The sequence below is a fragment of the Vanellus vanellus genome (genome assembly GCF_965231255.1).
Source record: "Vanellus vanellus genome assembly, chromosome: 3".
Classification (NCBI taxonomy): domain Eukaryota; kingdom Metazoa; phylum Chordata; class Aves; order Charadriiformes; family Charadriidae; genus Vanellus; species Vanellus vanellus.
Window position 1 is genome coordinate 57,870,216 of NC_138907.1, and position 16,979 is coordinate 57,887,194.

Genomic DNA, 16,979 nt, shown 5'->3' on the forward strand with positions numbered 1-16,979 from the left:
GCAGTCCCCATTTAAATTGCTGATTAATTTTAAATGAAGTCTAGGATCCCTGTAGTGTCTCCACCTCTGTCTGTCACTTGTTCATACTACAGGTACCTCAGGGTGCCACTGTGCATTCACTGATTTTGAGCAAGCCTATGCAGGTCAGAGTAGCTGATGTCTTCTCCTTTCTGAGCTTGAGAAATTCCTAGAGTACTGGAGCTTCTGGGTCTTTACTTTACTTTTACAGTTCAATTCTGGCACTGTCAGTCCTGATATATCAGGCCAAATAGCTTCAATACCTTCATTAATTTATCTAATTCCTAAAATGTAGGAGTTTCAATTTCTTCCTGGCTTTGAGAATTATACTAATGGACTCATACTCCTAAGCCTACTTGGCTTTTCCAATTCATGGTTGATGTATGGTTACTGTGAAGGCTTTATCGTGACCCCTGAAATGTGTACGGCTTCACTGTAAATATTGCCTAAAATAGAGCTGTTGCCATACTTACTGTAGCCAAAACTTAGTATGATTTGTGCGGGAGTGTCGGCGCTGAAAGGGGTTCAGTTGAATGATGGATTAATTGAACTTCTCTTGCTTCTCTTGTACATGTCCTCTGATGCTCTTTAAAACATGTGCTATGAATGCCAAAGATTGAATGCCAAAATACAGATTAGGATGAATCACGTCTTGCACCTTCATCTTTAATTAGTAGATCGTTGATTCTCAAACTGTGAGTTATGAATAGTCATTAGAGACCCCAAATGACATTTGCCTGCTTGTTCACGGCATTTTTTTTGTCACTACGTCTTTAAAACCTTACCATGGAAGACCAGTTTTATGATCTGCATTGTAGCTAATAGGAATACGGCGCACTGCGACATCTAAGATGACTTAAGCGCTGAGAAAACTGGTGGCAGAGCCATGATTTGAACCAGAATATCTGAATGCAAGCCCTGGGCCCCGCATCCCTCCGCTGTGGCTTCTCTCTCTCTCACAGTAGAAGGTAGTCCTGAGTATAGAGGAGAAACAAGCCCCAGTTTGGAAAACGATCAAAAAAACCCCCATCCACATAAACAGGCACACAGCATTCATCAACCACTCAGGAGTAGAAAAAATTGCAACAGCCAGGTGCACAGACCAAACTCAAACCTGTTATTTATTGACACTACTGAGTGTCTAGATATCCTTCTCAGAAACCAGGCTATTAAGCGCTGTCACTTGAGGCAGGCCTGTTCAAGATTAGGCATTAAATTCTGATTAATTTTTTTAGAAGATTTCAGACAATGTTTCTCATTTAAAGTAATTGTCAACCCACCTGGGTTTTCAGCACAATTTACATTTATGTTTGATTTTCTAAAAGAGAAATGGGTATGAAATAAAGGGGCTGATTGTCTGAATCATATTCAAAAGAAGTAATTTATTAAGCCTATAAAATTTGAATTTGGAAAGAGGTGATACTTTCCTGTGACCAAATAATGTATTTATGTAGAGAGAAGCAACCAGAAAAGTTCTCAAAATCACCTTGGATGGGCCATCATGCTGAGATACTTTACAATATTAGGACCTAGAAGTCACTCATAGCTTCAGCAATCTCCATCTCTTATAAATCTAACAGGAATGTAATTATATTCCTGACCTCTGCTTCTGTACAGCATGTTTCAAAGGAAGCTGTAGGATTTTATTTTATTTCCAATGAAACACTAAAAAACTATTGAATTCAGTGGAGGTGTGCTTAATGAGGTCTCTCAGCAAAGAAAAATTACTGTTAGGGGTCATTAGGAGACAGCTACCTTGCTTGCATCTGCCATTTAGACTCTAAAGCCAGTTGTGCTTAGATGACACTCAGGTTTGTGCCCACAACGAAACCGTCGGCTTGTTCACACTGTTTTCCTTTTGCAATCATCTGCTTTCACCAGCGGCAGCAGTGGCACCAAAGTGAATCTGGACTAAATCCCGGAGCTCTTCTCCAGCGGTTTAGTAAATCCCTCCTGTATTAGGACATTTGAGAGAGGCTTTTGGACTTCTACCCTCTTCAACGCATTTCAGTTTCAGAGAGGCTCCCACACTGCCCATATAAAGAGTTTCTGGCATAGAAAAATCTGGTTTCTTTCTTTGTGAACACTGGTGTAGAGGATTCGTGTGGTTTCTCTGCCACAGCCTGTTCTCTGTGTGCTCCTTTAATACTCAGGTCATCAATTGGGCTATAGACTCTCTAGCTTTCTGAAGGCTGCCTTATTTATAATCTCTTTTACTTACCACGTACGCTTAGTCTTTTTTTTTTTTTTTTTTTTTTTATTCTCAGGCAGGGTTTATTTTACAAAACACCAGATATTCCTTCTCTCTGGCAATTTTCAACATGATGATGAGGCAGATCAGTCTTGAAGAGCAACAAAATTATTTAGAAGAGAAGGTGTTTCCAAGCACTTTTGAAATACTCCTTTGACAAACTGACACAATTATAGGCTGCTAATGCCGCAATGCTGTGCATGTATATAGAAGTGTCAAATGTCTCTTATCATTCGTGGTCTGCTGACGAGGAGCAGAACTGTGGACAGAGTCTCAGGTTCAAAGGTTGCCCCAGACTGGGAGGTTAGCTGGTAAACCATTTACCGATTGCTCTTTCCAAAACCAATCATAGATCCATCTTTTTATGGTTGTCTTAGGAAAAAAAAAACCAACCAAAAGTCATTCCTTTTCCTTCCTGCCATGATTTTTTTTCCCTCAGAGCGTGGCTACAAACTGTTGATTGCTACAGGGGCTTTCAGCATGGTTCCCACACCATCCTCACACTCTGATTTTTTTTTTCCTCCAATTCATTTATGAGCCAAATGTCTTAATTTTGTAATCCTGTTTAGCCTAGGTGTTGCAGTCTTTTCCTGTGCATAAGGCTGACCTTTCCCATAGCATTTCCATCAGTCTGTTCTGAACCTGTTCCTCTTAGGAGCCACAGCAGCTGTGTTGCTGAAAAGAAAAGGAAACAGTAAAAGTAAAAGTCTACATTGCCAGGAAGCTGCACATAAGGAAGAAAATCTTCAAAGCTAAAACCTCATCTCTGAGCAAACAGTTTTTAAGTAGGAGCTGCTTCCCTGAGTTAAAAGTTACTTATTTTGCAAAATAGTTCCAGTCAGACATGAAGCAATGCTGGTATAAATGGGGTGCTATTGCTTATATGCTTGCTGCCTAGAAACCGAACTCTGGTTCTCCAGTTCTGGCACTTAGCTTGCCTTTATGTTTTGACTCGTCAGGTTTCCAAATCTACTTTGTTTCCACTAGTTTAAATGCTTGAAATGCCATCTGAATGTCTGTCAAGTATAAAGTGAAGCTTGATTTGTAGAGCACTGGCTATTGCAAGGGCTTGCAGAGTGCTGCCCATGTACTGTTAGTGGTACAGCTCAAAGTTACGATCAAAATGACTTTTGAGCAGTAATTGCAGCCTTGTGCCCATGGCTCGCACAGTGACAGACGCTGTTATCACCGCCTGAGTGAACTGATTGTGGGAACTGTAGGATGGCAAGGCACTGGTAGTAATGGAAAGATAGTGAAGAGTAGTGAACCATTTTCCGAGTCCTTTATGGGGTTTCTAAGGAGTTAGGGGACAAAAATAGCCAGATATTGTGATAGAGATTATTTTCATCTATGATTTGAAATATTCTGACTAATTAATGTTTAGTCCAACAGCATGCTGCTTCTCTGGTGGTACTTTGTTAAAAAGGGGGCACAGGATTTAACAGTTCATGTATTTGCTATTTCCCTGGACTTCCCCTCTAAACCTTGGATCTTCTTCTAGTCTGAGGAAGTAGAGAATCTAAAATGCAATTGGAGTGAATATAAGTTCTCCTCGCTGCAGTAGAAAACTACTGTGCCATCACTCAAATTGCGACTATATGTAAACACTAATATTAAAACTATCTTCCTTTATTCTGTTAAAAAGCACTTCTATTGTCACTTGAATTACAATGTGGAAACCAAGACTGTGTTTACAGATAACCCGTTTGTTTGCGTGCATCAGTGCCAGCACACACTAGAAAAAGAAAACTTTTTGTGTGCCTGAAGTTTTAGATTGAAATGTTTATTAAGTAATACACACATGCATACCAACATGAGATGGATAAGGTTTACCAACAGTAAATGAGGTGTTGCTTTTAATTTTCTTGCTTTTTCAAGCAAAGTCTTTGTATGCTGATTTTAACATTTTGGATTTTTGAGAAGTTAAAACCATTATGAATAAAAGAGCCCTGAGATCTTCAGGTGAAGATATTAAAATGTGTTCTAGTAACAGAGTACCTGAGATCGCACAGCTTTGTCACGGCTAAAACCTATGAACAGTTACATTTTTTTCTACTCATGAGATGTTTATGGTGATATATAATATGACAACTTCAGAAACTACTAAAAGCAGAATTTTACTGTACATCAATGAAAAATTATATGAATTTTGCTGTAGATAATAAAAAAAAGAAAGCCCCAAATAAACTATAGGCCCCTAATCTGTGTTTCTATAATCTGTGTTTCTATAATGAGAGACAAGTGACTAGTCCTTTCTGTCAAGGCATTGCCCATGAAAGCAGGTAAGGATTAGAAAGTTATTCTTTTAGTACTTTAAAACTCTTTAGTACAGTATAAACTCAGCAAGTGCAAGGAAAGGATGCAGTTAAAATTTTTGCAGGGAAAAGACACATGGATATACTGGCTGCTATATCCTAAAGCAAATATTTCATGGAGATAGACTTATTTGTTTCAGTCATTGCATAAAAAGAAAAGATAATACCATATCTTCCTTCTGAAATAAGAAAGATACACCAGAAAAAAAATAATTAGTAATTAACCGGAACGGAGTACATCACCTCTGCAAGTGTATGAAGTGCTGAAAAACTATGCGGGCAACAATTGGAATTACTTCCCAATCCAGTAGTTATGTCCCGGTTATTAAATGTATCCTAGAAGCATCAATGAATCCTATTCCCACATCAGTTCTGTTGTCTTCCCCTCTGCAGATCTCCATCAATTCTCTTTGTAGCTGTCTCAGTTTTTCTTTCTGTCTTTTCTGCTTTTCCTGTCAATTCTTAGGTGCTACAGCCCTATCTTCCAGGGTTAGAAACACAAGCGGCAGAGCGGTTCCTTGAAAGCTGAGTGTTAAAACAAGCAAGAGTAGCAAAGAAAAGTTTTTCTTCTTCTCCCTCATTCTCCTGCATATATCAGCTCCTGAGGTTGAGTGAGAGCTCTCACCAGTCATCTTGTTTTTCCCAAAGATGGCTTTCTTTCCCTTGCCCCAGGAGGCAAACCCAAACATTACTGAATCATACGCATAGAAAGCATGTGCAATAACAGGTAAAATTCTTTTTTTTAAAAAAAAAAAAACAAACATGAAATAAACCCTCCTATTTCCAATAGATGTATATAGCAATTTCTAGGATACAATACTGTTTCATCCCACTGTATGGACCTGGAATTCTGAAGTCAAACGTGCCACCGTTGCTGGTTGCACAGTGTGTGCTTCCTGCACACATCTTGGAGAGACTGATGTGCTTTTGCATGTTTCTTCACAGAGAGTTAAAAAAAGAAATTGCCTCAGAATTGAATATGTTTTTATGGTCCAGCTACACAATGCTAGCTTTCTTGAAAGAAGGTGGTGATTTTAAGTTATCTTAGTTTCATGTTGCTGTGAGGTTCTTCTAAGACAAACAGCATTGGACTAAGCCAGTTTTACCGAATGGGATATTCTGAGAAACGTACCGCAGCTGCAACATCCTTACCACTTATCACAAGACAAGAGATAGTGTCCCTGCCTGAATTCACAATTTGTGTAATTGCATTCTGCCTTCTTACGTTTTTCTAGAAAATGAAATAGTTACATCCTCTCCCAAACTACAACGGTGTTGTCAGGTGTCTTGTGTGTGTCACACAGTGTCAGCTACAATTAAATTGATGGAAAATCAATTTCTGTGTATGATATATACCATCATGATATATATTAATAAAGTATACTGATGGCTGATTAAAGTTGCAAAGTGAAATTCTCAAATGTTAGAAAATACAGAAATTATGAGTGTGACCTATATTGAACCACCTTATGGTATGATCTTCTTAGTATCCTCTGCCCTCCAGAAAACTGCAAAACTTTGTTGCCATGGTTAAATATATATCTTGATACTAGTAACCGATTTTGCAGATTGTTTGCCAGGTGAAGCACAGAGATGTATTTGAAACAGAAACTTAAAGAAAGTTTTTTGGGTTGTGGGCATTGCTCAGGGCTGACATCCCACCTTTTCTGAGGTGATCCAGGAGATCGCAGATCAAGGACAGCTTGTGTTCGTGAGGCTGCGCTCCACATGTCGAGTGTCCGCAGCCTTCACAATGACTGAGGATACAGATAGTCAAAACATGATTTGCTGAAAATCTGTATACTAAAATGCAGCTAGAAGACTAGACCTCTGTAAACTTTTCAGTAGGTTTCACTCCAAAAATGTTGTGGTTTTTTTTTTTTTTTTCTTTTTTCCTCTGCATTTGCAAGTAAACAAGATAAAGTTAAACATACAATTCACCGGAGAGTCTTAGCCTTCAAAGAAAGGTACTACTTGTAGAATGTAACTTTGCTGTAGTTTTTGCTTGCAGCTATTGGAAAGCTGTTCAGAGCTCCATCACAACTGGAATGGAGCATGAAGGGACAGGTTAATAAACAGGCTGCAAGTGAATACGCTTTACAATGACTGGCAGATGTTCCATATTATGGCAGTTTCCATATTAATACCCACCTCTCTTGTGAGCAAGCAGAGTGAATGTTGTATGCATGGGAGAAAGATAAGATTAAGGTCTTTTGCAATTTTTTGTACCACGTTGGTGAAAATAGCACGACAAGTATTCCAGATAGCAGGTGGGTGTTGCAAACAAGACAAAAAACAATAGCTGTTGTGTTTAGGATTTCCAGAATAATGAACATATAGGACATAAGGATATCTCGGCTCTTTCGGTTTTATCAAATAACCATTTTTTTTTCAGTCTTAGTGCCAAGAAAAGTTTATTAGGTTTTATCAAATCTGTTCCCATTTATTGCAAACAATAAACATTCTTTACTTGACAAATATTCCTACAAAATTTCTAATAATAAAGAAATTGAAAGATATTATACAAAGCAGTTCATAGGAAATACATCTAAGTAGAACAGAACTTGAGATTATATGTATATCTTTAAATCTAAAATGCATAATTCTATTGTTCACACAGAGCAAAGGAATTTTATTCTCTCTGTTCTCCTCTTCTTCCTGTAAATATTCTTGAATATTTTAGATAATACTGAAGATATAAAGATGGAGTTTTGTTCTTAACAGCAGGTAGGAAGAAGCTGTCTGTTGGATGGCTGAGATTCAATATTCACCCAATATATTCCCAATTTAGGATTTTTTTTTTAGTAATATGGATTTTTTTTTTTTGTCACATGTTGGAAAACTCAAGTGAAGTGTTTCATTTGTTTAACATTGCCTCCACGGTCCATATGCAGTTTTATTGCTGATTAGGTTCTACTGACTGGAGTATACAATTACATCGCAGTTTTGAAACCTGCCTCCATATCTAAAAGGCTGACAGAATTTATATATTAAGCTCTATGAAATTGCCTTTGAATCTCTTGGCTGTTGTAGCTTTAAAAGTCAAGTGGACTTTGGTTTAGAGCTTTTGCAAGATACATAGTACTTCCATTTTTGGTAGAATATTGTTTTTCATAACATTTGGCAATTCAGGTTCCTTTATTGGCTGAACTGTGGAATCAAAATTAATGTATTCATATATTTTAAAAAACCTTACAGGATCATTGCACTTTTGGCAATGAAACTGTAGCTTGATAGAGTTGTCTTTTTTGGAATTAGTGACTGTGCATCACTATTATCTCTTTTTAACAGAGATAAAATTTGATTAAGCTGAAGGAGATTTGGAGGCACTTGCATTTTTCAGAGAGATACTCACTCCTATTTGGTCCAAGAAAATGAATAATAAAATCACTATGTTGCTTGTCCATCTAGGGGTTAGGTGAAGAGTTAGTAGCAATTTCTATAAATCTCTGATGAGTATGATGCTTATACAGATTCAAAGACCTTTCTGTCTGTAATCATAAAAGCTGCTGATGTGATGCAGAAGGAATGCATACTCTTACTGACTGTTTTTCTCAAAAAAAAATTTAATACTGACTGGTCTCTACAAAATCCAGTGTAAGCTTACTGTGTTCGGTTAATTGGTTGGGTTTTTTTAAATCTCAAAAAAAAAAAAGTAAAAATAAATTTGTGTAGGACATCTCCTCCAAACCAGTTATGTTCAACTTTGCTCAATGCACCACTTTTTTTTCATGGTGAAGCAAAGCCAGTGGGAAGCTTGCAGACGAATTAAAAATAAAACTTTTGTTCTTATTTAGAATGTAGTTGACTTGTAAGCAGCTAAATGTGCTTACATTTGACACCTTCTCTCTGTTGTGTCAAATTCTTATCATATCCTTGCTTTACTTAATAAAACAGGCCTGGAATTAAGTGAAAAGCAAAACCAAAAAACTCCTTCCCGATCTTCTAGTAATCTGTGCCATGGAGACTTAAGCCAAAGGTTCCCTATTTGTGTTTATTAATCCTTAATGGATTCTTTTCTCCATTAAATTTGGCCTACAGTTTTCTAACCTATACCAGCTTCTAATGTACTCACACGTTCAGCTTTGTTTCTGCACGGTGTGAAAAAGAACCTCTTCTTGTGTGTCCTGAACCTTGTGTGGGGAAGTTTCATTTGATACCATCCTGTATTAGAGGAGAAGCGTGACTGTTCGGACCTTGTTCATCTTTCTACTCCTGATTTTGTGGTCTTGTATCTGGCTTGCGGGCCAAGCAGACATGGTCAATTTAGCTGTTTCTTGCACCAAACTTGTTTCACACTTAGGATCATCTCACTTGTCTTTCTCTTATCCCCTTTTCATTTCTTTTATATCTTTTTTTTTTTTTTTAATGGGAAAAACAGAACTGTACACAGTGTTCATTGTAGCGTGCCTTGTGAGTTAATAAAATCGGTGATTGATGGAAGATGCTCTGTCCTCCCTTCCTCTCCTAATAATTTCTAGCCTTCTATTTACTTTCTAAACTAATTTATCGGATGTTTTTATGGTATTATCATAACCCCAAGATTTTGTTTCTGAATTATGTCAGTTCTGAGTCCATCTGTTTATGAGTATGTTGAACAGTACAGGCCCCAAAGATACTTTTAACTCTTGAGAAGGAAAACGCGAGATGAGCAGCTGTAGAATTTGGGATGTGAGAAAGTTAACAAGTGCTTTAATGTGTATGAATCATGTGGGTTTGCTCACATGATTATGTCTGCATGTTTCACAGAGCAATTTTAATTCAAAGATATGACATTGATAGAAAGTGTACAACAAAAATACCTGTTACAGATAGAGCATGCATGCTATTGAGTATTGCAATGAAGTAAGCTACCAATGAGAATAACTCTGAGATGATATTTCGACAAAATAAGTCTTGCTTTTTTCCTTAATAGTAAGAATTTCCTCCTCTAAACAGAAACAGTTTAGTGGTAGGAAAAATTGGTATTGCTGAATGAAAAATGGGAGCAGCAATGCACTTGATACTTTTGGCTTACGATGAGTCTAACGAATGGGAAAATGTAGAGAGGTTAAGTAGTAGGAGTGATGAAAGATTTATTGAACTTACTTTATCTGGAAAGATTAATAGAATCAAATCAGGAGGCCTAGCAGGTTTTGAATGAATTAGACTTGAAGTGCTTAACCTTCAAGCGTGAATTCAATGAAATTATCATCATATTCAAAGAAAGAGGCAAACAGATCTAAAGGTCTTCTCTGTTCCTTTGAGATTGGGAAAGGACACCTGCTGATATGATCCAACATTTACATGAAGGAATATTGGATGTGAGATGAAGATGCGGCTAACTAAGACTGGGTATCTAAAGATTTAAATTTTTGTGGTGTGAAAAAAAGCTGAGCAAAGATTGTGTTTCCCACTCCCGACCCATTAGGAAGACCTGGACTGATTGCTTGCAAGTGCCAGCAGTTCTCAAAGCTTTTTCTTTTTTTTTTTTTAAATTATTCTCTTGTCTCTGTTTCTTGAATACTTTGCCTCCTCCTCTATAGATACTACTTCTTCTTTTGATTTTCAAACTGGGACTAGTGCTGCTTTTCTATATTGCGTGAGAACTGCAGAATAAGCCCCATCATAAGCTGCCTTCTCCTCTTAGCTCAATTCCTTGTGTGCTTTCCCAATTACTTGCTTATCCCTAGCCCCCATTTGATGATTGATTTAAGTTTTTAACTGAGACTCACAAAGCCTGTGCCTCCTCCACCCAGAGCCAGACTTAATCTTCCCTTTATGGTTGGAGTCGACACGGGCTTTATCATTATGTTTGTCTTGTAACCTTTCCACAAAGGGAGATTTTGTTCCACTGTAAGGTCTTATGTTGTTGTTCTAATTGGTATGGCTGACTTGATAATATCCCAAGGTTCAGGGTCATACAGTGCTAAGCACATTGCAGAAATGTGCAGTAACGACAAAGACAGTATCTGTTGCAGTTATTACAGCCTTTTGACAGTAGGTCTCCCACATTAGATTCTGAGGTTACAATTATCTTTCCTTTTCTTACTTCTGTTTATCTACTTAGATGGCATTCTTACTGCTCTATAAGCCCATCTTAAAATGGGAACTTTTTTGGATGGTTTTTATGTAATTATGAAGACCATAGGCTCAGTAATAGGAGTATGTTTAATTAAAATAATTGGTGAACTTGAGAAAAACTTCCGTGGATAGCTTTTGAGAGCTACTTCTCTGATCCATCTGGCCCACTCAGATCATTAAGTTATCATTGATCTTTTATGGAATAGCTGTCTTCTAGATGTTGGGACATACTTTGAGGTTGGTGCTTTAAAGAAATATTTATTCCCAGTTACTGACTTCCTTTTGTGGGGCAAGGCCCCACAGTGTTACTAGTCTGGAGTCCTGCGTAAGCCTGGCTGATCTGAATTTAAGGAAGGAGTGCAGTATTCCTGACACTATACGTTTGAAAATAGTTTTTCTCTCCAACTACTCATGTAAGATTCCCTAGATAGGAAGAAGTCTTCAGAAAATAAACCAAGATTTAATGCTACCTGGGTCTGACAACAGCAGCTGCTGATTGGCTAAAGCCATGTGTATGCGATACATATGTTCAAGGAAAGGAGTTCATTATATTCTTGTGTGTCTCTAGGAATCCGGAAAGACCGCAGAGGTGGGCGAATGATGAAACAAAAACGTCAACGAGAGGAGCAGGATTCCAGGAATGGGGAGGCTTCTTCTACGGAGCTGCGAGCTCCCACCCTTTGGACAAGTCCACTGGTGGTTAAACATAACAAGAAGAACAGTCCAGCCCTGTCCCTGACGGCCGAACAGATGGTCAGTGCCTTGCTGGAAGCTGAGCCACCCATAGTTTATTCTGAATATGACCCAAATAGACCATTCAACGAAGCCTCTATGATGACCCTGTTGACCAACCTTGCAGACAGAGAATTAGTGCATATGATCAACTGGGCAAAGAGAGTTCCAGGTAAGGAAAAAAAAGCCCCAGTGGACTATAAAGACCTCTACATGACAAAACAAAAGAAAAAAGACATACCAGTTTTCACGCTACATGTTCTAGTTTCATGCAAATTGTTCACCTAAGTATAAATACAATCAAAATCAAAAGTTTTATGACAAAAAGTTATAGTGCAATGTAAGTGACTTTTGAAGAATGATTTATTCAAGAAAAGATATTTCCCCACACTGTAGAATGTTGGACATTTTTTGATTGCAAATCATTTTTTCAGATAAAATGGCAAAATTAAAAGTAAAACCAGATTGCTAAAAGCCAAATCAAATAAATTTCATCTAATTAAATTATGTTAATTATTTAGATCTCTTTTGAAACAAGGGTTACTCTCATGTCTGTAAGGTAAACCATAAATTCAGCCTCCCTTCTGAGCCCATAAGAATTTTTTTTTATTTAATTGCCAATTTATCTTTTTGACCATAAATTACAGATCTTCCATGAGTTTGGGGTCTGAAAAGCTGAGCCAGAATAGCAATTTTTGTATGAATTTTTTTTTCTACTGGAACTAGATGTTTTTGTCTTTATCATTTTGGTGCATCATGGTTGCTGAGCTATGACCCCTCTTTTCTGGAAGGGAATTACAGAATTGTGGGAAGTATGTAACATTTTTGTTTGAACATACGTTAGACATTCATTCATGTGGTTTATTTAATATATACCAATGAAATGAGAGAGTAGTTTTGTAATTAAAGTTCATAATATTTTAAAATTTTGGTCTACAAGACTGCTTTGCATAAATTAACATTTAAATGTTTATCAGAAATTTATTGCACATGCTGTACTTTTACCTTTGTAAAAATACCGGCATACATGGTAATTTATACTTTGTAATTCACTGGGATTCACCGATATCTTAAGTTTTTACTGTAGCCATTTATTTAATTAAAATTATGTAGCTGTTTTATGAAGGGTTGTTAGAGAACACTACCATAGCTGTGACTCACATAATGCCTTCCCTCCACAGCATTACACCCGGGTTATGCCATTTTTCTGTTTTCCTTCGTCGTAAGCTTGGCAAGTCTCTTCCTGGTAAATCAATAACCCATAAAATATGAGTCTTTTCCAGTCCTCATGGGTTCCCTTTTTACCACTTTTCACATGTCACTTTGTGGGCTCCAGCTATGATCAATGAGAACCTGTGTGTGTTTCATTTCTCATCGTATCTCATAAGAAATCACCTGAGAATTTTATTCTTGACAAAGTCACAGTGGTTAAGACCTGATCCACAGTCTGTTCAAGTCAAGGGCGGGTTCCCCTGTTAAATTAGGTATGCTTTGGATCATGCCTTTACAAAATACTTTTGAAAAATGAACATAGGTGCATAGTGTTAAAGATACTCACTATCAAAACAGCTAAATTCAAATTACTTTTCTATTGATTTTAGAGATACGATTAGTCTAAGTCTGTTAAAATCCATTAATTTACATTCAACATGAATGTACGATGTTCTAAATTCATTATGTTGTCCAAGTGGAAACATTTGTCTTCTATGGCATTTGATTTTGATAGTTAAAGTAACTAATGAAAATGTGTTTAGATAAAAAGCAACACTATTAGGGAACTCAGGCAGGTTTTTTATTCAGGAATCTTTCTAAAACTGCGTGTCACAAGATGATTATACCTGGTGAAGATCAAAAAACTGCCCAGTTTACCAAATATACCTTTTATTTCCTAAGCAAGCTTCTGAAATTGGAAAATCAAATGTATAAAGTTATCAACTGCTTTTTGTATATCTGATGTATTTTACATTTAAATAAATGTGCCTGTTAATTGACAAAATAGCTCCTCAGGAGAAACTAAGCCAAATGACTCCATGTAGATGCATTAACAAGTACTCTAACAGGCGCGGTTTGATATAAAACTGGTGAACTTTGGTTAAAAAAACCAAAATCCTTTCCTGGTCATAGTTTGATCTATTAGGCACTGTACAAACAATCATACCAAAGGAAACTCCTAAAGCAGGAGAGGTAGGACATGATTAATTTGGGGATTCTGAAAGTGCTGAACACCTAGTTGGTTCTTGGTGTTGTGGGTTGGAGGACAGTATGCACGACCAAAAGCAGAAATTAAGGTATTTTAGAAAATAGATTTAGGAGAATTCAGGTCCAATTGTTTATCTGCCTCTAAAATGGTGTCCTCTGAGAGCAGGAATTTTGGAGCTAGGTACTTACATCTTTTTTTTTTCTTTTTTTTTTTTTAAATCTCTTACTTGGTCCCTAGAAAAGGTTGTGTCCTTAGTTGCTGATACCAAACCCTAGAAGTACTGATCACCTTTCACAGACATGGCCTTTGCTTGGACTCTTTGCCCATTTCCTTCTGCTGGAATGCACTGGCAATGCACGTTAAGAGAAGTGTGCTTAATTAGAGATGATTTTTGTATACTTCATGCACAAACAGAGGAACTGAATAACTTTTTTCTGTTAGGCGAAGTATTTTGTGCAACAGCATTCTGGGGTTCCACTCAGTTATTTTCTCAGCTAATGTACTAAGGTCTCAAGCTTCGGAATCAAGGGCAAAACCATCTTTTTCTAAAAAGTGAATGTGCTTTTTACCAGTAGAAGAAAGCAGTCGTAGGAAAGAGCCTCTCCTATGCACACCTCTCAAGCCTTGGAAGCATCGCACCAGTTCATTTAGCTAAATGCAGGCACTTAGCTGATGGAAAGCAAGGAGCAAAGTCAATACAAGCTGCTGGGTTGAAAGCGTATTTCTTGAGGAAGGAAGAAATTGGTATTAACAGAGCAGAAATGCAATGAAGATACAGCTTACAAATAAGTGTAAGGACTTTCAGGGACATGTTTGGAGTTTATTTTGCTGTGTAGGCTTTAAAGAAGTGGGAGCATGTCGAAGCAACTAGTAAAGACATTGTTTTGGTCAGCCAGTCTTTCTGATGGTGTACATAGGTGGGCATGGAAGAATAAACAGCTAGTTAGAAGATGTACTGGGTAGAAGTGAATCTATTCTGCAAAAAGGTGTAATGAAAATTAATTTATGATGGACTGTGTAGTATAATGTAGGCAGAGATCTGTTAAAAAGACATGCAGAGGACAATTTCCAAAATGAGGTGAGTATCTTTGCAGACGTGCCCTGAGGAGAAGGTGAGAACTGGTCTAAATCTGTGTTGCAGGTTGTTCAGCAGTAGTTCAAATTTGCTTAAATTGACTCTGCCATCTTGGTGGTGTTAGAAACTGCTGGGGAAAAGAGAACTTGTGGCAGCTTCTTGTGCATAACCTTAAAAAATCATTTTCAATATTTAACATGATTGTTAAATGAGGTCATAACAAAGTTCTCCCATGACAATATAATTCATAATACGCCAAGTGCATAAAAGCTTGTTTTAATTTTCCTTAGGAACCTTGGCCACTGATACAAGAGGGTTTGCCAGGTTACATTAACAGAAATCTTGTACAGCGTTCTATGACATATACAAAAAATTCAGGATGCCCTACGGGACTTGCTCTTTAACGACCTAGTGAGGATTTTGGCTTAACTCCTCCCAGATGGCCTCTGTAAGGCACCGGTGGTGCCTTCTGATTGCCCCAACCAGGTGGAATAGCAAGCAGCTGTGCATAAGGCGGGTGCAAACAGATTGTGGTGGGCTAGACTTTACGCGCACATGTAAATTGAGCCATTTACCATTTAATTGGGACAAATCACTAAAACCCACATATAGGCAAGGTACCAGTGTAGATGAATCAAAGTTCTACTAATTTCTGAATCACGTATTCCTGAAAGATGGTTTTCTATTCTCTTCTTGGTTTACGTAACATCTGGGGGATGCAGTGCCACCTTCAGTCTCGTAGAATGAGGTTTTTTAGTTTAGTGGATTTTCATCATGGTCTTTGATGCAATGAACAAAATGATTACTTTGCTGTTCTACAGAAATGCTGATATGTCAAAAGAATTAACTTATTGTATTTTATTATTCACTTACTGTGTGTATCATGTAACATCCATATTTGGAGTACTGTATTCTCTAAAGGAAGCCGGTATTTTCAATGTAATCATCAATAATTTTTTTTTTTTTGTGCAGAAGCTCTTGAGATGGTAAGAGACATTATGAGCTTGCACAGTGAGCTCATGGTAAAGAGTGTAGCTTTAAGGAAATGTTGTTGCAAGGGTGAAATCTTTGGCACTGCTGCTACAGTCTTGTATAACTATTTACTACAAGTACAGTAGCTGTACAACTTAATAGCCCTAAAATGGTACGCTGGGCATACAAGCTTTGAAGTCTTGAGATGATTCACGGTGCTGTACTTATTTTATGGCTTCGTGAACCGAGGAGATAAACATTTTGGCACTGTTTTTTTTTTATTTCAAAGCCACAGAAGTTGCTATTTTCTTAAGATATTGTTTTCCTATTTGACCTTCTAAACTGCTGTGTTTGTTAAATTAGGAACAGTGTGTAAAGAGGCCAACAATAGCCACAATTTTACACTGCATTTCAGTGACACCAAACCTTGGAAAAAAAAGTCAGCTTGCAGTGGAAGGAAAGAAGCCTTTTACAAGAGTGGTGTGTGTTAATAACCCTTTAGGTGCAGGACAGTTTACAGAGCTTCAAAGTGCAGTGATCCTCCTGGCAATAATTTACACTTAGCTTAAAAAAAGGAATGCCTGGCAGACCCTGTAATAATTTTTAATAAACTTCCCGACATATCTGCTTTATAGTCTCTTCTCCTTTGACTAATGGGCTTGCTGTGAAGATTTGTAAAATGTTGTTTAAAAAATCACCCCTCTGCTTATCTTTTTAATCTGTTGAAGTGATACTCTAACTGCTCCCCTGACTTGATGGGGGAAAAACAAGGGAAGCAAATAGATCTGTAAGCAAAAGAGAAGTGATAACAAGCATATGGATCTTACTTTATGGCTGCTTTTTTGCTAATTTAATTTCTGTGAAGTTTCAATTCATTACCATGAATGTAAGAGATAAGAACCAGTTCTTGCAGTGGAATATGGTAGTAATTTACCATTTGACTTTGAACCCCAGACTGAGAGGTACCGTGCAATAGCATGATTACGCAGGGAAGCAGAGCTAAAAAATGTTGAATATGAAATAGAAGCTTTCTATCCCAGTGTTTTCTTAGTCTGGGAAGCATCTTTAGTCTTCGTGTCTATATTGTGTAAGACCATACAAACCCCTCTTTCAGTCCTCCTCTCCCAGCTTCTGGGTGATGTACGAGACAAACCTACTCTTGCAAGTAGCTTTTATTTCTATCACCTATAGAATTGTCTTTTAGTGCTTTTGAAACACAATGAGGTGTATTTCCTCCAGCAGAGAAATTTAAATGAGAGAAGAGGACACAACTGTGACGCAATGGTTTGCCCGTGAGAGACCGAGGGGAGGACGTTGATTCTAAAGTACAGGGAGACATCTGACAGAGTTATA

The 16,979-nt window shown here is 37.5% G+C and overlaps 1 protein-coding gene across 1 annotated transcript in view; it reads left to right on the top strand.

Annotated features, from left to right (window-relative positions):
* The window catches only part of ESR1 (estrogen receptor 1), a gene marked incomplete at its 3' end in the record, with an annotated part of 172,322 nt that overhangs the window by 107,713 nt on the left and 47,630 nt on the right, over positions 1-16,979 (top strand). Inside the window, exon 5 of the mRNA XM_082481905.1 lies at positions 11,216-11,551. Coding sequence (XP_082338031.1) covers positions 11,216-11,551 — 336 coding nt within the window. The remainder of the gene's footprint in view (positions 1-11,215; positions 11,552-16,979) is intronic.